The sequence below is a fragment of the Sardina pilchardus genome, chromosome 7 (assembly GCF_963854185.1).
Source record: "Sardina pilchardus chromosome 7, fSarPil1.1, whole genome shotgun sequence".
In the NCBI taxonomy this organism is placed as follows: domain Eukaryota; kingdom Metazoa; phylum Chordata; class Actinopteri; order Clupeiformes; family Clupeidae; genus Sardina; species Sardina pilchardus.
In genome coordinates this window covers 22,472,288-22,494,158 of record NC_085000.1, presented here as the reverse complement: position 1 = coordinate 22,494,158, position 21,871 = coordinate 22,472,288, and the positions used below count along the sequence as shown (strand labels likewise).

At 40.3% G+C, this 21,871-nt stretch overlaps 2 protein-coding genes across 2 annotated transcripts; both read left to right on the top strand.

The window, feature by feature from the left end:
- Window positions 1–182: 182 nt before the first annotated feature.
- On the top strand, window positions 183–1,470 carry LOC134087672 (stonustoxin subunit beta-like). The gene is made up of 3 exons (XM_062541316.1): window positions 183–271; window positions 425–471; window positions 644–1,470. Exons 1-3 carry the CDS (start codon window positions 219–221, stop codon window positions 1,159–1,161), a joined length of 618 nt encoding a protein of 205 aa, XP_062397300.1. The 5' UTR covers window positions 183–218; the 3' UTR covers window positions 1,162–1,470.
- A 4,467-nt stretch (window positions 1,471–5,937) lies between these two features.
- On the top strand, window positions 5,938–13,094 carry LOC134088086 (sialidase-3-like). Its single transcript, XM_062542016.1, has 4 exons — window positions 5,938–5,942; window positions 6,261–6,453; window positions 6,600–7,476; window positions 13,072–13,094. Exons 1-4 carry the CDS (start codon window positions 5,938–5,940, stop codon window positions 13,092–13,094), a joined length of 1,098 nt encoding a protein of 365 aa, XP_062398000.1.
- Window positions 13,095–21,871: the final 8,777 nt, after the last annotated feature.

Genomic DNA, 21,871 nt, shown 5'->3' with positions numbered 1-21,871 from the left:
AATGTGAAGGTCGGTTAGTGTCAAGATCTATGTCTGTCATGTAAATATGTTCCCCTTTTCTTTGTCTCTTGAATCATTTCCTCCCCTGTCACTCAGGCTCTCTGCCTGTCTCATCTCAGAGAAAGGCTCTTTCATCCTGGCATCGGTCGTTGAAGCTCACTCTCAACTCAGAGAGGGAGCTGGACCTGCAGAACAATTATCTTGGAGATGCTGGGGTGATGCTGCTCACTGCAAAACAGAGAGATCCAATGTGCAAACTGGAGTTACTAAAGTGTGTTTTGTTTTGAGTGTTACCGATTGCCCTAATTCATTGCATTGTATTGATGTGTGTGTAAAATACAAGAATTCACCAAATTGATTCATGTGTAAAATACAAGAATTCACCAAATTGATTCTCTCTGTCTTGCCAAAATTTCTTTCACAGCGTCAACAATTGCTCAGAGCAGTGGTTGAAACCAGGGCCGCAAAAATGTAAGTAGCAGATGAGTCAAGTCATCATCTTTATCATCACAAGCTTTCTTTTTTTTTTTGTAGTGGCAAAATTTACATAATTGACATTTAGCAGCTGCTGTTTCTATCTGTTTGTCCACAAAGCACAGAAAACCTAGTCTGCTCATATTTACTCTCATCATCTCCTCTGCAGATGCCTGTGAACTCACATTGGACTCAAACACAGCAAGCCGGCATCTTGCCCTGTCAAAGAGGAATCAGAAAGCCACTTACATGAACAAACGGCAACCATATCCAGACCACCCCGATAGGTTTGCCGACTGCCCACTGGTGCTGTGTGAAGAGGGTCTCAGTGGTCGGCACTACTGGGAGGTGGTGTGGGGAGGAAGTGGGGTCCGTATAGGAGCCACTTATAAAGACATCAACAGGAAAGGGGCGAAAGGGCTGGATGGCAGTGCGACAGCCTGGTGCATGGAGTGCTGCACTGAGCGATTCACTGTCCAACACGCCAACCGGACGCAGACGATCCCACGCGGATCAGGGTCAGGTTCTAGAGTAGGAGTGTACCTGGACTGGCCCGCAGGCACTTTGTCATTTTTCAGTGTTTGCTCTGGCACTCTCAAACTTCTACACACATTTGATGCCATATTTGCTGAGCCTTTATATCCAGGGTTTTACATCGCCTCTGAGTCTTCAGTGGAACTGTGCTGATGTATAATTTCAGTTTTTCTCAATTATTTACACACTACTGGTATTAACATTGAACATTGAAAAGTATATCCAAGACACTATTCTTCTGTTTCACACGGTAGATATTATTGAACTTTTAGAACAAAACTGTACACACAAAACACTTATAGCAGTGGTTCTCAAACTTTTCACAATGATTACCACCCCAGAGAACAATTGGCTCTCCAAGCACCACCATTATGACCAGCATTAAATACAGTAGCGTAAGCCAATTTAAATATATTTCACATTGTACATACTGTTTTGCATTGTTTTGTTTTTTTCAATAAAGATAAAAAAAAAATTGTAATTAACGATTCTTCATTATAGATAGGCCTATATTTATACCATTTGAAGTGATCATTTTGTCTTCATTAAATAAAACATCTAGGAGATTCCCAGAGTACCACAACAGAGAGTCCGCGTACCACCAGTGATACCCGTACCACAGTTTGAGAATCACTGACTTTGCGGGCAGCCGTGGTGTACTGGTTAGCGCATCGGGCTTATAACCGGAGGGTTGCCGGTTCGATCCCCGACCAGTCCACCACGGCTGAAGTGCCCTTGAGCAAGGCACCTAACCCCTCACTGCTCCCCGAGCGCCGCTGGTTGGGCAGGCTGCTCACTGCTCTGGGTTGTGTGATTCACCTCACTGTGTGTTCACTGTGTGCTGTGTGATCACTAATTCGGTTAAATTGGGTTAAATGCAGAGAACTGAATTTCCCTCACAGGATCAAAAAAGTATATGTTCAATTCAATTCAATTAAATTTATAACATACAGTATACTGTACTTAGAAAGCATTGACATTCAATACCTCTAACCCAAGTCAACACAGCTCAAACCCAGTTGGCACACAGTTCCTAAACAGTGAATGAATCAATTGGCCAATTACAGTAATTGTTTTTGAGGGCTTTTAGAAGCTTTTTCTTCTGCAGTGAAGAGTTTGGTTCTGACCTGGAAGATTTTTGTTTTAGGAGTTGAGTGTGCAGTTATGAAGCGGAGATTTTGGATATGGAGAATAGAGTTTCTTATAGCAATCAAATAAACAATAAAGAGTTTCTTATAGCAATCAAATAAACATGGATTGTATGCACCTATTATCATGTCTGCTCATTTATGTCTCAGTAAGCACAAATGAAAGGGAAATTCAAATAACTGCCTTTCTCTCATCCCCTAAATCATTGATTATATTATGTTTATATTCCTGGCCTGTGTGAACCCAGAGGAACCTGAAAACTTGAATTCGCTCTGCAGATCTGTATGGAAAGGAGCTCATTGATGCCATTTTACTGCTTCCACGGGCATAATCAGGACTGAAATTAAACTTAAATTTATGCATTTACATCTTACCAAATTATTTCAGAAGTGCAGCAGACACATCTTTCTTGTAAATTAAGATTTTAATTACAACTGTTTGCTCAATTCCAAAGAAAACAGGTTGGCTTGTAACCTGAGTTTGAGTGTCAAAAGTCTAACAATACAATGTCCAAAGAACTGCAAACAAGGGGATTTCCCATGCTTAAGCAATCTTAAACATCAAGGACCGGCAGCATGTACAGGCTGTGGGACTGCCACCTGAGCCATCTGATTTCCTGGTAATTTCACAAGGCATCCACAATAGCAAGACAATGAAATAATCACCAGGTTAAATATACACATGTCATTGCAGAGAGTATAATGGTCCATAAATCTGTCATCACATCAGGCAAGACCTTCAAAAGCTGAGAGAGGAGGATTGATTGACAGGACACTGGACAACAGGACCACCAGCAGCAGGCAGCATCTGAGGTGACCTGGACCAGTGGTTTTCAAAATGGGAGCTGATGGGGTCCGTAGCAAGTTGGAAGGAAACCTAAAATTAATTGTATAAAAAAAACAATAAACACACACAAAAAGTTAAAATATAGCTTGCCTATTATGAGTGGTTTTATAAAATACTGTAATATAATTTGTTGCATATCTGAACATTAAATTGCTGGTAATATCATCACTTAATCACCAACATAATCACTTCCTTACATATTGAGTGTTAAACTTCTCCAAAACATGGCAATTCCAGCCTGTCTGCTTGCCAACCTCATTGCTGTTTGCAGCTATAGGCCTATTTAAACTTACATTTGTGCATTTACATCTCACCAAATAATTTCAGAAGTGCAGCAGACACATCTTTGTTGTAAATAAAGATTTCAATTGCAGCTGTTTACTCAATTCCAAAGAAAACAGGTAGGCTTGTAATTTTAAGTTGTCCACAAAAGTATCCTTTTACAATACGTTAGCCTACATTACATTTGGCTGACAATTTTTAACCAAAGCAACTTCCATTATGGTTAAACATTTTAAGCTTTTTAAGAGCAATTCTAACAACAATATAAGAAGATTTAAAAGGGTAGAGTGCAGTAAGAGTGAAAAAAGTAGAAAGTGACAAAAATAGTGAAATTGAAAGATAGAGTGCAGTAGGAATAAGTGCATCAATGAGTGCAGTTGTCCGTAGGGGGAGCGCAGCTGGGAATGAGCGCCTCCTGCTTGTTCCTGTCAAGGTTGCTATCTTGCAACCAGGTTGGTTGCTATAGTCCCTTTCCCACCAGAGCGAGACATCCGGATGTCAAACGGATATCAAACGGGTGGCTGTATGTGGGAACGCAAAACTCGGGTATTTTCTTACCCGGAACTCACCCTACTAGCCCCCTAGTACTACTTCTAGATGTTACCCGGGTGCGCTTAGGTGGGAACGCAGCCGGCACAGTTCTGGGTAGAGATGGGGGGCGTACCGATGACGTATAGAAATGCGCCCTTGCAGCCTGCTTGCAGCGCGAGGCAGAAAGTACAAATTGCCATGGTAACGATAAACATTGCCCTACGAGTATGAACACAGACGAGAACACCGGAGTACAGAAAACAGTGACATTTTGTTGTGTACGTACAATAAAAATTTAAACTGCAATCACGTTGTTGTGTTTGTTGCAGGACAGGCAGGATTATCCTTGCAAACGTGAATAGCTTGAAGTGTTGTCGATTAGCTTGCAACTAGCTGTTTATTACACTGGTTAGCAATTAACAGCTAATAGTTAACGTCGCTGTTATTTAGCATTGTTGGAGTTGGGAAGGAGCCTCAGACCTCTGTGTGCTGTTCATATTGTCCAGGTGTGTCATTATTTTCTATTAATTTGTTATGTTGGATGTTTATACCAGAGAGGGCTGAAGTAGAGCTTTGTTTATAGCCTAGTGGTCCTGGCGTTAGCTATTTTTCCCTCTATGCTAGCTCCCGCTGACTAGCGAGCTAACTACTTCTGTTGTTTCATGATGTTTTGGATCTGATGTAAGTTCGCATCATCCAGGCAACACAGCACAACAACGCATTTATTTAGCGTCATCTCCCTCCCCCTGCACAAGCTGACATTGCCCCACCCCTCGCGGCTCCTACTCGGGTCTAGTGTGAACACAATTACCCGTATATCACTCGGACATAAAGCGCATGTGGGAAACGTCCGTGTCGTGCCTCCACCCGGGTAAATATGTCCGGGTAACTTCTAGAAGTTATGTGGGAAAGGGACTTATGGTTGTGGGCAGCCTAACAGGCAGAGTGTCAAAAGTCTAACAATACAAGGTCTAAAGTACTGCAAACAAGGGGATTTCCCATGCTTAATCAATCTTAAACATAAAGGACAGGCAGCATGGACTGCCACCTAATCCATCTGGTTTCCTGGTCACGTCATAAGGCATCCACAATAGCGAGGAATAACAAGGAAATGATCACCAGGTTAATTATTCACATGACATTACAGAGAGCATAATTGTCCACAAATCTGTTCTCACATCATGCAAGACTTTCAAAAGCTGAGAGAGAGGAGGAGAAACGGACAGAACACTGTGCTTCCCTACTGGACACGGCAACAGCACCACCAGCAACAGGCAGCATCTGAGGTGACCTGGACCACAGGTAAATGAGGCACATTCTTTACCTTATGTTAACTCTTTCTAGTCAGCCAATGCAAAAATCAGTAGGCCTACAGATAATGCAAATGCTGCTTCTCTGCATTGAAAACACTTGAAAGTCGTATCAAGTCTTAAACGATCTCTGAGATGAGGACGATACCTAAAAACAGTGATGTGCTAAATAGAGGCCACGGGTCAGACGAAGGTGCACTCTTTCTACCACGTATGTGAATGTGGGTGCCTGTATATCTCCAAGGATAGGAACCCTTTAGCTGTGTTTTTTGCTGTTGACCTCTTTTCATGATCAGTTTTAGAAATGGTAAAAGAAGGTTACATTAATATTTGTTGTATCGTTAAAAAAATGTGATATTGTAACATTGTGCTGTGTTCTACCAATCTCCATTGTTATGATTATACTGTATATTGGCTCCAAGTTTGTTTTTGAGAGTTCCCTGAATCCACTTGCAGCCAAATTTGTACTTATTTAGCCAACAAATATATGCAACCTTCTACACTAATCATGTTTTTACAACATTCAGCATTTAAGTTGTAATTGATTTTTCTTTGAGATAAGCTTGTCACTAACAGCAGAAAGATAAAGGAACCTCACCCAATTTTGATTGGGCCATATAGAGCTATGTGTTATGTGTACGTTAATGCAGTGCCATTTTGTAATATGATAACTTTATTTGTAAGATGTGAATCTCTGTTCCAGATCTTGTCCAGAGTCTCAGTAACTGACCAGCTCACAATCACCAGCCAAACACACTGACATCAGAGCTCCCTCTAGAGGACAGACGAGGAACAACAGCTGCACTTCACCATGGGGTAAAGTTACTGATAGTAAAATAAACTGGATGATTATAGCATGCACCATTCCAAGTTTAAATACTTCATGAAAAATCTGGTACTGGTTTGGTCTCTCTGAATTATAAATTATTACGTAAGGCATCATTAAGATTAGCTTATTCAAACTGAAGAATCAGGGTTTGGGAAGAATTTTAGTAAACTAGCCTTCTTTGTATAAGGGATTTGTTGATGTGGATTTATGAGATCACATTTCTGTTAAGTATTTTTTAGTGTTAAGTGTTAAGTGAATACAATGAATGACATCAATAGTAATGACTGATTGTGTAATGATTTCAGATACTCACATGATTCTGAAGAGATCATCTTTGGAGACAAAACTAATTACTTCAGGATTCCAGCTCTTCTCTACATTGGGGAATGGAATAAATTCCTGGCATTTGCAGAGAAGCGCACTGGTGGCAATAATGACGAGTATGCAGAGAACCTGGTGATGAGAACAGGTACCCGGGATTCAGACAAAAAAGTGAAGGTACCCTGAAGGTTATTGAATGTGTATAACAATGAAATGAACTAATGTCATTGATGCAGTAAAGTGCTTTTGAAATAGTATTGTATTAATAATGTACACTATGGCAGTATGCAGACTCTTAATGTACATGTTATTTGTGATTCCAGTGGTCTCCCGTTGAGGACTTGAGGCAAGCGAGCAAACATGGATACCGCACCATGAACCCATGTCCAGTCTTTGAAACAGCCACAGGGAAACTTTTTCTCTTCTTCATCTGCATTAAGGGCAAGAAAAAAGAAGGACACCTTAAGGCAGGTGAAACTCGCTTGTGCTTTGTTACCACCACGGACGTCAGTAAGCCGTGGAATGACTTAAAAGATGTGACTGATGATATAGAAGTTGATGGTAAAAAGCTCTCAGAGTACCAGACCTTCGCCGTGGGACCAGGACATGGCCTTGAGGTGAAGACCAGTGGTCATGGCACAAGGCTGCTGATTCCAGCCTATGTTAAAAGCGGAAAGGGAAGCCACTCTCTGGTCTTCTACAGTGACAATGGGGGAGAGTCGTGGCAGGCGGGAGAGCACCTGTCTGAGGAGACTGGTGAGTGTCAGGTGGCCGAGATTCAAGGCAGTGAGCTCTACTGTAATGCCCGCACTCTCCGCAGTGAGAAATATCGGATAGAGAGGCTTAGTAGTGACACAGGGGCACGTTTTACCAAATTACTGGAACGATCTCTGCCGGAGACGCCTCATGGTTGTGAGGGCAGTGTGCTGGGCTTCCCTGCCCCTGATTCCTCTAACACATGGCTGCTCTTCAGCCACCCGCAGAGTGGCTCCAAGAATCCTATTTGTTGGAAAAGGTTTGATCTGAGCATCTACCTGAGAGAATCTCTTAAGGGGTCATGGGGTAAGCCCGTCATAATTCACCCGGGGAACAGCGGCTACTCTGACCTGACCCAGTGTGAGGAGGAGCATCACTTTGCCTGTCTGATGGAGTGTGGAGAGACCAAACGGCCACGGATCGTTTTTAAGGAGTTTACGCTCAGTGATGTTCAAAAGCGAGCTCAAACCAAAGTAGCCAGCTCTTGCTGCCTTATGTGAAATCTCTTCAGCCAAACAATCCCATTAAAACAGTATCTTTAGGTATATGGCACAATCAATCTATTCACCATTGTGTGACATTAAGATGATTTTCTGAGAAATACTTTTGTGTGATCTATGCACTGTAGAAAAGGTTTAGCTAAACAAGTATTATTACTTAATGTATATAAATTATGATTTTATAATAAGAACAAAAATCTAGTTGGTATTGTTTTTAGCAAGATGAAAAATACAGTGTGAATAAAGTAATAGGCCTATGTGTTAGAAATATTCACAGGGTAGGCTAAATGAGTGCTTCGATTTTCTTAAAATGTAGTGTTTTTAGCCTAGGCCTAGGCCTAGGCTACTCATTTTTCTCTCTGTCTGGGAGCTCTGGACTATGTGTGCGATGGGCTACTTAAAAATAATATTACAATAAAAGGTTGATCAAACCTATTGAACTCTTCTTTTGAAATTTAACATTTGTGTTATAAAATGACACCACAGAAAAAGTGTGTAGCCTAGAGTATACATGTGTGAGTACCGGTATGCTTCATTTCCAACAATAATGACAGCAGACACACACACACACATAGGCTACACACACACATACACGCACAGGCTTGAGGCTTAAACTCTGCACCTAAATTCAGAACATTTCAAGAGGGTTAGGATTAATAAAACAGTATTTTAGATGGGGAAAGTGGTGCTAAATTTCCACAAAGTTTGCTCAGTGAACGGGTAAAACCGTTCGTTTGTAAGCGAAATCAAGAAATACATCTTTTAGTTTGTTTACCGTTGCCTAGCAATAACAATATGCAATATCTCCCGCTATTTCACCACGGGAGGTAGGCTTAGGCTAGTGTAGTGGATATTAGACAGGTCATTTGCTCGAACTTTTGGGCCTAGTTTTTGATCAAAGTTCTCTCAATGGATTCCTGGTCAGAACCCCTATTGAAACAGACTTGGGGCATGTTAAATTTTGGCCAAAAATTCAATATGGCCGCCGTATGGGCAATTCTATATCAGTTGGAACAGGTCCGACACCATGGTCCTCAGTTTTTCCTGATTGCTCTCAAGTGCAATAGCCATTAATTAGTGTGCTAAATAGCAGCATGTTGAAATTATGTGCCAAATTGCATTAAAATTGTATGCTACAGGCCGATGTGCGTTTTATTTGGAGACTGTTGCGCGAGAACATAGCCAATGTAGGACTTTCTAGCCTCGCGTCAGCAGCGCCTTGCATCACCCATAGACCTCTGAAGTTCGCCTACAAAAAAGCTACCATCTTTGCCCATATAAGGAGTTACGGTATCTGACGATTTTTCCTATGGGAAATTAACATGGGGATTTGGAATTATCACACCTGTTAAACTCTCGCGGGGATGACAAAATCGGAAATTCAGGTGTTTTCCTGAACACACTTTTGTCCTCTGCCTTCGAGAGGAATCTGTGATCTCCGGTATGCGAAAGCGGCAGACTTTGATTTTCGCTACCCCAGAGCTAACTTGCAATGCAACTTGCCATTAAGTTAGTTAGCCAGTTAGCTCTGGGGTAGCAAAAATCAAAGTGTGCCGACTTCACGTACCGGAGATCACAGTAGGCCTATGCACAAGAAGGCAGAGGACAAAAGTGTGTTCAGGAAAACATCTTTATTTAAGACTATGTCGTGCCCGCGTGAGTTTAACAGGTGCGATAATTCAAAATCCCCATGTTATTTTCCCATAGGAAAAATCGCCAGATACCGAATCTCAAAGATGGCAGCTTTTTTGTAGGCGAACTTCAGGGCCACCGTACTACGGTGGCCCTGAAGTGCAAAACACAACACAAATGTGACCCTGTAAAGCGGAACCAGTCGTTTCGGTAAAATTTAGTAAATTAAGTTATTGTGCTCACGTAAACGGCCATAAACTAAGCTTTCCAACGATATGTATATCGAGGGTATTACACAAACTATCGCTAAGATAACCGCATCCAAAGTTGACATGGTTCTCCTGTCACGATATGCCAGAAGAGGAGAAATCACCTGTTTAAGCAGCGCGTGCACAACGGGAATGACAGCAAATGTGTTGAATCTTCGCCGGGTTTAACAGTCAAAACGTAGGTTTTTCAGTGAAATGCGTTCACGATATGAAACTGTAGACTGTATACAGCCGAATTATGCGAAAACGTGAAATTCAACATTTTAACCCGGAAGTTTGTTATTGTTGATTTTCTCAAAATAACGATGTGCGCAAAACGACTGATTTCGCTGTGAATGGTCACAAATAAGACAACACAACACAAATAAGACAACACAACACAAAAAGAGAAAACACAACACAAAAAGAGACAACACAACACAAAAAGAGAAAACACAACACAAAGAAGAGAAAAAACGGCCTCGAAGTGCACAACACAACGGCAAATCACACAACACAACACAAAAAGAGACAACACAACACAAAAAGAGAAAACACAACGGCAAATCACACAACACAACACAAAAAGAGAAAACACAACGGCAAATCACACAACACAACACAAAAAGAGACAACACAACACAAATAAGACAACACAACACAATTAGAGAAACCTCGGCCCCGAAGTGCACAACACAACGGCAAATCACACAACACAACACAAAAAGAGACAACACAACACAATTAAGAGACAACACGGAATACCTTCGGGCCACATGAATCGTCGCTGGGACACGTACGTAGGCCTACAGCCCACAGAAAATAGCATGCTGGGTCTTCACATGTCCATAAGAACCCACAGTAATGGAATATCCACGTTGTGTTTTATTCATAATATGTTTGGTGTATAATCCAACTCATACAAAAGCAACAAGTTCGAAACAAATTGCAGAAATCAGGAAGTAAAACAGCTTGTAACTCTGTCACCGTTCTAGATACCGTCATATACCATATATGGTAATTTTTTTGTGAGATCCCCCTAGTTACCGTGGTAGCTACCACACATCAGAGCGATGGCTTTGCCACACATGTCTTTCTGCGACGAGATATTCAAAACCGGAGGAGATTGGGCAAGAGAGCTGTCAATCAGGCTCCCTAGCTTTGAATGACGACAGCACTAGTCAGCCACATGCCTCGTCATTGAAAACCGGATAATGTTGAAGCCAAGGGGTAGACGATTTCAGTGATATCTTTACTTTATAAACCCTAGTAAAGTCCTCGTAACATTCATTAAAAGATTTAAAGAGACATGCAGGCTGAAATAATTCGAAGATTTAATGGTGCATAGGCTACTGACAATAAAACTCATACACAAGAACCCCTTTGAGTAGAAGCATAATATCGGTGTCAAAAGAAAGCTAATATTCTGGAGATTTTTGGGGAGCCTGATTGACAGCTCTCTTGCCCAATCTCCTCCGGTTTTGAATATCTCGTCGCAGAAAGACATGTGGGGCAAAGCCATCGCTCTGATGTGTGGTAGCTACCACGGTAACTAGGGGGATCTCACAAAAAATTACCATATAGGCCTATGGTATATGACGGTATCTAGAACGGTGACAGAGTTACAAGCTGTTTTACTTCCTGATTTCTGATGATTTGTTTCGAACTTGTTGCTTTTGTATGAGTTGGATTATACACCAAACATATTATGAATAAAACACAACGTGGATAGCCTATTCCATTACTGTGGGTTCTTATGGACATGTGAAGACCCAGCATGCTATTTTCTGCGGGCTGTAGGCCTACGTACGTGTCCCAGCGACGATTCATGTGGCCCGAAGGTATTCCGTGTTGTCTCTTAATTGTGTTGTGTTGTCTCTTTTTGTGTTGTGTTGTGTGATTTGCCGTTGTGTTGTGCACTTCGGGGCCGAGGTTTCTCTAATTGTGTTGTGTTGTCTTATTACAGTGCATGAAAATGCACTGTACTGTTCTTCCTAGGCTTCTTCTTCTTCTTCTTCTTATTATTCCGCTTACCAAATTCATTTTTTCTATTCAGCTTGAACCGTTTAACCTAGAAACTTCATTCAAACGTTGTAACGTAGGTCTTCAATAGGGGCATGCTGCTAAGTATTTTTCAACTTTGTAACTTTTATACTTTTTAAACTATAAATTAAAAACTATTAAAAATTTCCCCATAGACTTAACATTGGCCTCTATGACATCACAGTCGGGTCGTTAAGCAATTAGAATCTTATGCCAGGTGGCCAGCCCCACCTGCAGCAGCCCTCTCTCTCTCAGGCTTTAAGCATACAACTCTCTGTGAAGACTACATATCCTGTTAACCTGTTTCGTCTTTCCACAACCGTTTCAAAATAAAAGTCCTCACTGCAATAATACACTATTAAATCATTTAACCATTGAAACTACTCAACTATTTAACTGTTCAACCATTCCAACGGTCAGTTATCATCAACTATGCCTCCAGTCAACTACATGAGACCTCCATGTACCTGGCAACCAACATAGCAACCATCAAAATTAAGCGTTTATGACCGTTTCCATAGCAACCAACATGATTTTACTACAGTAACTTCTTTATTCCTGATAGTGGCAGCCATGGATACCCTATCAACAAATGTTTCAAAATAAAAGTCCTCAGTAGCAAGTTAGCTAGTTAGCATGGTTAGCATCGTTAGCATTTTTAGCATAGCTGCTAGAAATGATTAGCTAAGTTAGCTAATCAACCTAGTTAGCATTGCTAACATAGTTAGCATTGTTAGCATAGTTAGCATTTTTAGCAAAACTGCTAGAAATGATTAGCTAAGTTAGCTAATCAACCTGGTTGGCATTGTTAGCATAGTTGACATTGTTAACGTAGTTAGCATTTTTAACATAACTGCTAGAAATGATTAGCTAAGTTAGCTAATCAACCTGGTTAGCATAGTTAGCATTGTTAGCATAGTTAGCATTTTTAGCATAACTGATAGAAATCATTAGCTAGGTTAGCTAATCAACCTGGTTAACATTGCTAGCATAGTTAGCATTGTTAGCATAGTTAACATTTTTAACATTTTTGTTAGAAATCATTAGTTAAGTTAGCTGATCAACCTGGTTAGCATTGTTAACATAGTTAGCATTGTTAACATTTTTACCATAACTGTTAGAAATCATTAGCTTAGTAAACCAATCAACCTGGTTATCATTGTTAACATTTTAACATACCTTTTAGAAATCATTAGATAAGTTACAACTGGAATGTTTAACCTTTAAACTGTCTACCTTCACACATTAACTCTCTTTAAACTATGCAACCACCATGTTTACCCTAGCTACACCTTAGTAACCATATCTACATTATCTATCTATATATTTTTGCATTTTCATGCACTGGTAATTCCTTGGAATTGCATTTCTAGTTTGTGTTGTGTTGTCTCTTTTTGTGTTGTGTTGTGTGATTTGCCGTTGTGTTTTCTCTTTTTGTGTTGTGTTGTGTGATTTGCCGTTGTGTTGTGCACTTCGAGGCCGTTTTTTCTCTTCTTTGTGTTGTGTTTTCTCTTTTTGTGTTGTGTTGTCTCTTTTTGTGTTGTGTTTTCTCTTTTTGTGTTGTGTTGTCTTATTTGTGTTGTGTTGTCTTATTTGTGTTGTGTTTTGCACTTCAGGGCCACCGTACTATTGGCCTTAAAACAACCAGCGGATGGCGGGCGGGTGCGGTTTTGAAAATTGGTCAAAAAACGTTGGTGCGGATGGATGATAAATTGTGTGATGCAGTTACGGTTGAAAATAAAAACCCATCCGCGCAACTCTATTCCACTGGCATAATCAGAACTGAAATTAAACTTAAATTTATGCATTTACATCTTACCAAATTATTTCAGAAGTGCAGCAGACACATCTTTCTTGTAAATGAAGATTTTAATTAGGCCTACAACTGTTTGCTCAATTCCAAAAAAAAACAGGTTGGGTTGTAACCTGAGTTTGAGTGTCAAAAGTCTAACAATACAATGTCCAAAACAAAGGGGATTTCCCATGCTTAAGCAATCTTAAACATCAAGGACAGGCAGCATGTACAGGCTGTGGGACTGCCACCTGAGCCGTCTGATTTCCTCGTAATTTCACAAGGCATCCACAATAGCAAGACAATGAAATAATCACCAGGTTAATTATACACATGTCATTGCAGAGAGTATAATGGTCCATAAATCTGTCATCACATCAGGCAAGACTTTCAAAAGCTGAGAGGAGGATTGATTGACAGGACACTGGACAACAGGACCACCAGCAGCAGGCAGCATCTGAGGTGACCTGGACCAGTGGTTTTCAAAATGGGAGCTGGGGGCCATAGCAAGTTGGAAGGAAACTTAAAATCAATTATATATATATAAAAAAACAATAAACACATTTTTTAAAAAAAAAATATAGCTTGCCTATTATGAGCGGTGTTATAAAATACTGTAATATAATTTGTTGCATATCTGAACATTGTGTTGCTGGTAATGTCATCACTTAATCACCAACATAATGACTTCCTTACATATTCAGTGTTAAACTTCTCCAAAACATGGCAATTCCAGCCTGTCTGCCTGTTGCTGTTTGCAGCTATAGGCCTATTTAAACTTAAATTTGTGCATTTACATCTTACCAAATTATTTCAGAAGTGCAGCAGACACATCTTTGTTGTAAAGATTTCGATTGCAGCTGTTTACTCAATTCCAAAAAACAGGTAGGCTTGTTATTTGAGGTTGTCCATAAAAGTATCCTTTTACAATATGTTAGCCTACATTACATTTGGCTGGCACTTTTTTAACCAAAGCGACTTCCATTATGGTTAAACATTTTAAGCTTTTTAAGAGCAATTCTAACAACAATTTAAGAAAATGTAAAAGGGTAGAGTGTAGTAAGAGTGAACAAAGTGACAAAAATAGAGAAATTGAAAGATAGATTGCAGTAGGAATAAGTGCATCAATGAGTGCAGTTGTCCGTAGGGGGAGTGCAGCTGGGAATGAGCGCCTCCTGCTTGTTCCTGTCAAGGTTGCTATCTTGCAACCAGGTTGGTTGCTATGGTTGTGGGCAGCCTAACAGGCACAAGAGTGTCAAAACAATACAAGGTCCAAAGTACTGTAAACAAGGGGATTTCCCATGCTTAAGCAATCTTAAATATCAAGGACAGCATGGACTGCCACCTAATCCGTATGATTTCCTGGTCACGTCACAGGGCATCCACAATAGCAAGACAAGGAAATGATCACCAGGTTAATTATACACATGTCATTGTTGCAGAGATGGTCCATAAATCTGTTCTCATGGATGGGCAGTATTTCTAATACATGTATTTGAAATACATATTTCAAATACAAAATACTATTTTGTAATTTGTATTTTATTGAGATGATGAAAATGCCTTTGTATTTTGTATCAAAATACTTCAGCGTTGTGTATTTTTGTATTTTCAAAATACTGCAAAATACTTTCTGTGAGACGATGTGATGACATCTATCTAACTATCAATATACACTATATTGCCAAAAGTATTGGGTCACTTGCCTTGACTCACATATGAACTTAAGAGTCATTGCACGAGAAAACCAGGCAGAACAAGCAGGAGGTGGGAAGAAGGGGGTCGGCCAAATCGGCTCATACTTTGTACAGTGCCTATAGAAAGTCATCATACCCTTTTGAAATAGTTACTTTTTTTTGTCTTACAGCCTGAAATCAAAACCCATTTTTAAAAAAATCTTTCCCAGTTTTATTAACAAATTTAGCTGTACAACATCAAAATAATGAAAAAAAAGTCAGCAGTTCTGAAAATTAATAAAAAAATAAAAATAGAATAACAGGGTTGGAAAAGTCATCATACCCCTGACTTAATACTTTGTAAAGCTTCCTTTTGCTTTCATTACAGCCATCAATCTGTTTGGATATGTCTCTATTATAGCTTTGTACACCTAGATAGGGGAATATTTGCCCAATTTTCCATGCAGAAATGTTCAAATGTAGTCAAATTCTGTAGGGAATGGCAATGGACTGCTCTCTTCAAGTCAATCCACAGATTTTCTATAGGATTTAAGTCAGGGCTCTGACTTTGCCACTCAAGGATATTCACCATCCTATCCTTAGGCCACTGCTTTGTTCTTTTGGCAGTATGTTTAGGATTATTGTCGTGTTGGAAGGCGAATGACCTCCCCATCCTCAGCTGTCTAGGAGAGGGACGCAGGTTTTCCTCAAGAATTTGGGTGTACTTGGCAGCATCCATTTTCCCTTCTATCCTGACCAATTGCCCAGTCCCCGCTGAAGAGAAACATCCCCAAAACATAATGTTGCCCCCACCATGCTTCACAGTAGGTATGGTGTGTTTTGGGTGTGTTTGGGTGTGTATACTGTGTTTGGTTAGCGCCTGGAGCTCAGTCCAAAAACTTCAATCTTAGTCTCCAAAAAGTTCGATCTTAGTCTCATCTGACCATAAAAGCTTTTTCCACATGGTAGCAGAATATTCCAGATGTGTTTTTGCACTGAACTCCAAGCGCAATGTTTGGCGAAAACCAACACAGTACACCACCCAAAACACACCATACCTAGTGTGAAGCATGGTGGGGGCAACATTATGTTGTGGGGATGTTTCTTTTCAGCGGGAACTGGGCAATTGGTCAGGATAGAAGGGAAAGTGGATGCTGCCAAGTACACCCACATTCTTAAGGAAAACCTGCGTCCCTTCCTTATTTAACAAATATATGCTACACTATATATATATATACAGTGGGTATAGTAAGTATTCACACCCATGCTAAAGTTGACTAAAAAGAGGAATATAAAATCATCTTTTGAGAATTGATTGTAATGCCTTAATTCAAAAAATGAGTAAAAATCAAACCGCTAAGGACACTAATTTTCTTTGTGATTGAAGAATGTATCGTAAATAGATAAATGTTCTTCCTTAAATACAGGTTGCATAAGTATTCAACCCCTATGTTAAATTCCCATAGGAGCAGGAGGATTTTTTATATGTTTTTATTTTTAAAGGCCAGCTATTTCATGGATCCAGGATATTATGCATCCCGATAAAGTTCCCTTGGCCTTTGGAATTAAAATAGCCCCACATCATCACATACCCTTCACCATAGATAAAGATTGGCATGGTGCTTTTTCCAGTTAGCCTATTAGCCTGTTTGATTTGCATTGAGCTCAATGAGCATCAAACAGGCTAATTGGCTAACTGTAAAAAGCACCATGCCAATCTCTAGCTATGGTGAAGGGTATGTGATGATGTGGGGCTATTTTAATTCCAAAGGCCAAGGGAACTTTATCAGGATGCATAATATCCTGGATCCATGAAATAGCTGGCCTTTAAAAATAAAAACATTTAAAAAATCCTCCTGCTCCTATGGGAATTTAACATAGGGGTTGAATACTTATGCAACCTGTATTTAAGGAAGAACATTTATCTATTTACGATACATTCTTCAATCACAAAGAAAATTAGTGTCCTTAGCGGTTTGATTTTTACTCATTTTTTGAATTAAGGCATTACAATCAATTCTCAAAAGATGATTTTATATTCCTCTTTTTAGTCAACTTTAGCATGGGTGTGAATACTTACTATACCCACTGTATATATATATTACAACATTCAGCATTTACTGTAAGCTGTAATTGATTTTTTCTTTGAGATAAGCTTGTCACTAACAGCAGAAAGATAAAGGAACCTCACCCAATTTTGATTGGGCCATATAGAGCTATGTGTTATGTGTACGTTAATGCAGTGCCATTTTGTAATATGATTATTTTATTTGTAAGATGTGAATCTCTGTTCCAGATCTTGTCCAGAGTCTCAGTAACTGACCAGCTCACAATCACCAGCCAAACACACTGACATCAGAGCTCCCTCTAGAGGACAGAAGAGGAACAACAGCTGCACTTCACCATGGGGTAAGTTACTGATAGTAAAATAAACTGGATGATTATAGCATGCACCATTCCAAGTTTAAATACGTCATGAAAAATCTGGTACTGGTTTGGTCTCTCTGAATGATAAATTATTACGTAAGGCATCATTAAGATTAGCTTATTCAAACTGAAGAATCAGGGCTTTGGAAGAATTTTAGTAAACTAGCCTTCTTTGTATAAGGGATTTGTTGATGTGGATTTATGAGATCACATTTCTGTTAAGTATTTTTAGGGTTAAGTGAATACAATGAATGACATCAATAGTAATGACTGATTGTGAAATGATTGCAGAGACTCACATGATTCTGAAGAGATCATCTTTGGAATCAATTACTTCAGAATTCCAGCTCTTCTCTACATTGGGGAATGGAATAAATTCCTGGCATTTGCAGAGAAGCGCACTGGTGGCAATAATGACGAGTATGCAGAGAACCTGGTGATGAGAACAGGCACCCGGGATTCAGACAAAAAAGTGAAGGTACCCGGAAGGTTATTGAATGTGTATAACAATGAAATGAACTAATGTCATTGATGCAGTAAAGTGCTATTGTAATAGTATTGTATTAATAATATACACACTATGGCAGTATGCAGAGTCTTCATGCACATGTTATTTGTGATTCCAGTGGTCTCCCGTTGAGGACTTGAGGCAAGCGTGCAAAGATGGATACCGCACCATGAGCCCTTGTCCAGTCTTTGAGACAGCCACAGGGAAACTGTTTCTCTTCTTCATCTGCATTGAGGGCAAGACAAAAGAACAACACCTTAATCCAGGCCAAACTCGCTTGTGCTTTGTTACCACCACGGACGTTAGTAAGCCGTGGAATGGCTTAAAAGATGTGACTGATGATATAGAAGTTGATGGTAAAAAGCTCTCAGAGTACCAGACCTTTGCCGTGGGCTCAGGACATGGCCTTGAGGTGAAGACTGATCATGGCACAAGGCTGCTGATTCCAGCCTATGTTTATGTAAAAAAGGGAAGCCAAAAGGAAAGCCACTCTCTGGTTTTCTACAGTGACTATGGGGAAGAGTCGTGGCAGGCGGGAGAGCTCCTGTCTGAGGGGACTAATGAGTGTCAGGTGGCCCAGATCCAAGGCAGTGAGCTCTACTTTAATGCCCGCACTCTCCGCAGTGAGAAATATCGGAGAGAGAGGCTTAGTAGTGACACGGGGGCACATTTTACTAAATTACTTGATGAATCTCTGCCGGAAACCCCTCATGGTTGTCAGGGCAGTGTGCTGGGCTTCCCTGCCCCTGATCCCTCTAACACATGGCTGCTCTTCAGCCACCCGAAGAGAGGCGAGGATTGGAAAAGATATGATCTGAGCATCTACCTGAGAGAATCTCTTAAGGGGTCATGGGGGGGTGAGCCCTTCATAATTCACCGGGGGATCAGCGGCTACTCTGACCTGACCCAGTGTGAGGAAAAGCATCACTTTGCCTGTCTGATGGAGTGTGGAGAGACCAAACGGCCACGGATCGTTTTTAAGGAGTTTACGCTCAGTGTTGTTCAAAAGCGAGCTCAACCCAAAGTAGCCAGCTGTTGCTGCCTTATGTGAAATCTCTTCAGCCAAACAATCCCATTAAAACAGTATCTTTAGGTATATGGCACAATCAATCTATTAACCATTGTGTGACATTAAGATGATTTTCTGAGAAATACTTTTGTGTGATCTATGCACTGTAGAAAAGGTTTAGCTAAACAAGTATTATTATTTAATGTATATAAATTATGATTTTATAATAAGAACAAAAATCTAGTTGGTATTGTTTTTAGCAAGATGAAAAATACAGTGTGAATAAAGTAATATGTGTTAGAAATATTCACAGGGTGAATGAGTGCTTCGATTTTCTTTAAATGTAGTGTTTTTACTCATTTTTCTCTCTGTCTGGGAGCTCTGGACTATGTGCGATGGGCTACTTCAAAATAATATTACAATAAAAGGTTGATCAAACCTATTGAACTCTTCTTTTGAAATTCAACATTTGTGTTATAAAATGACACCACAGAAAAAGTGTGTAGAGTATACATGTGTGAGTACCGGTATGCTACATGTCCAACAATAATGACAGCAGACACACACACACATACACACACACACATACATGCACAGGCTGGAGGCTTAACTCTGCACCTAAATTCAGAACATTTCAAGAGGGTTAGATTTTAGACTTTAGATGTGGATCTGAGACTGCTATCAGTGCCGCTGCTACCATATACTCTGCATAGGGCACCAACATTTAGCCAATAAACTAACTTTACTTCAAATTGCTTTTCATTCTTCTGAACATTTACAATGTCCAAATGCAGCAACCACATGTTACATGCAATGATGGTATGGGTCCTCTCAATCTCAGATCTAATTTGAACGCTATGCTATTCCATTCATTGGACTAGTTGCCTTCTCATCAAAGGTGGACATCCCGGCCCCAGCTGTGGCACGACTGGCTGGGGCACCTGCATTGTTTGCCGGCGACCCGGGTTCGATTCCCGCCCCGTAGTCCTTTCCAACTCCCACCCCTGCTCTCGCTCCCATTCACTTCCTTTCGATTCTCCACTGTCTCTATCATTAAAGGCATAAAAAGGTGGACATCCCGGTTCCAGAAAGTAAAAGTCCTGCCATATATTCTTTCTATCTGTGCAATTAACACAGGTGAATATCACTAATTATCTGATCTATCTGGCTGCTAATTTAAGATGAAGTGGTTTAAATAGTTGGCAGGGGTTTTGCTTTCTGATGGATGTCCACCTCTGCTTTCCATTGTTGATAATTGATATCTCCTTTATAATATAAGATACTTTCATGAAATTCAGAAATTCATGAAGGCAGCAAAGACAAGGGGAGATTACTGAGTTTACCGGTTCCCACTACAGACCCTTTCTAAACTGTGAGCATGGACATATACTGTACACTATACTGTATAACATGACTGCACCAGTGCACAAAGCAAGGTTCATAAAGGCATGGATGACAGAGTTTGGTGTGGATGAACTTGACTGGCCTGCACAGACTCTTGACCTCAACCCAATAGAACTCCTTTAGGATGAATTAGAGCGGATCCTGAGAGAAGTCGCCTCGTCCAACATCAGTGTGTGACCTCAAAAATGTGCTTCTGAAAGAATGGTCAAAAAATCCTATAAACACAATCCTAAACTTTGTGGAAAATCTTCCCAGCATAGTTGAAGCTGTTATAGCTGCAATGGGTGGACCGACGTCATAATAAACCCTGTGGATTAAGGATGGGATGTGGCCGAAGTTCATACAGTATGTGAGTCAAGGCAGGTGAGCGAATACTTTTGGCAATATAGTGTATCTATCATAGAGGATACCGAGGTCATGTCCACGGTATTTATTTCTTCAAGTTCTGCTTCATTTACTAAGTAACTAGTTATCATTGCCTCAACGCACCTTCAGGTGACATGTAACCCAGTTGCAGCCACATGGCCATATCAAGTTTCATTTAATTTATTAAGAAAAACTGGCAACGAGACAATTATGTTTGCCTTCATGCACCGTCACATGACACATACAGTAGTTGCAGATAGGCCTAGGCTACCTGACATGTCGAAAAGAATGAGAAAGCTATTGGCTAAATACAATACAGATGCAATAGGGCCACCAATGAGATGCTTTACCTGTACTGGAAATGTTATGCTGAAATTCAGTGGAGGTGCGCCTAGCTAACCTGCACTGAAAATTAAGTTGCATGGATATTTGTCCCGAACATAACCTATTATCAAATTCTATAAACTATTGGACTTAGACTTGTTGTTTAAAATTAAAAATTAAAACACACACACACACACACACACACACACACACAGGAGACAGGAGAGAGAAATCAGATAGCCTAAGAAGAAAGAGTTAAAAAGTAAAAAGTAAGTATATACTTATATATAACTCTTTCTTCTTAACTATCTGATATCGCTCCTCTCTCCTGTGTGTGTGTGTGTTTTCATTTTTAACATATTATACTCTTTTGATCCTGTGAGGGAAATTCCAATCAAGGAATTAGTGAACACACGCAGCACACCGTGAACACACACTAACCCAGAGAAGTGAACTGCCTGCTCAACAGCAGCGCTCGGCGGTGCCTTGCTCAAGGGCACTTCAGCTGTGGACTGGTCAGGGATTGAACCGTCAACCCTCCGGCTCCAAGCTCAAAGCCTCTTCTTCTCCTGGGGCCATGGCTGCCCCAGGAGGAGAAGAGAGGGTAATCGATGTAACCTCCGCAGCATATGACCCCGCAATTTATGAATGCAACATTCACTACTCTCTGATGAGGAGAAGCAGAGCATTCTCAGTAACAGATGGAGCAGGGACCAGCACAAATACCCCCAACGCGAATTTGGGGTAAAGGCTCTTGAAATACGCAGGTGCATCTAAAAAAAAGTTCAATGTAGTGCAAAAGTGTCTTGGTTTGATTTATAAACAAAACAACAAATCTATGGTTCTATGTCATTGTTGGTAAAATGATCATGGTACACTTTATATGTCAGCCTTCCCTATGGTTTAGTAT

Excerpts from the sequence above, each read along its gene's own strand:
- LOC134087672 (XM_062541316.1), top strand. The coding sequence starts at position 219 with ATGCTGCTCACTGCAAAACAGAGAGATCCAATGTGCAAACTGGAGTTA. Across the intron at positions 272-424 it reads TGCAAACTGGAGTTACTAAA|CGTCAACAATTGCTCAGAGC; the intron begins GTGTGTTTTGTT and ends TTTCTTTCACAG. Across the intron at positions 472-643 it reads GAAACCAGGGCCGCAAAAAT|ATGCCTGTGAACTCACATTG; the intron begins GTAAGTAGCAGA and ends TCTCCTCTGCAG.
- LOC134088086 (XM_062542016.1), top strand. Across the intron at positions 6,454-6,599 it reads ATTCAGACAAAAAAGTGAAG|TGGTCTCCCGTTGAGGACTT; the intron begins GTACCCTGAAGG and ends TTGTGATTCCAG. Across the intron at positions 7,477-13,071 it reads TTTTAAGGAGTTTACGCTCA|GGCCACCGTACTATTGGCCT; the intron begins GTGATGTTCAAA and ends TTTGCACTTCAG.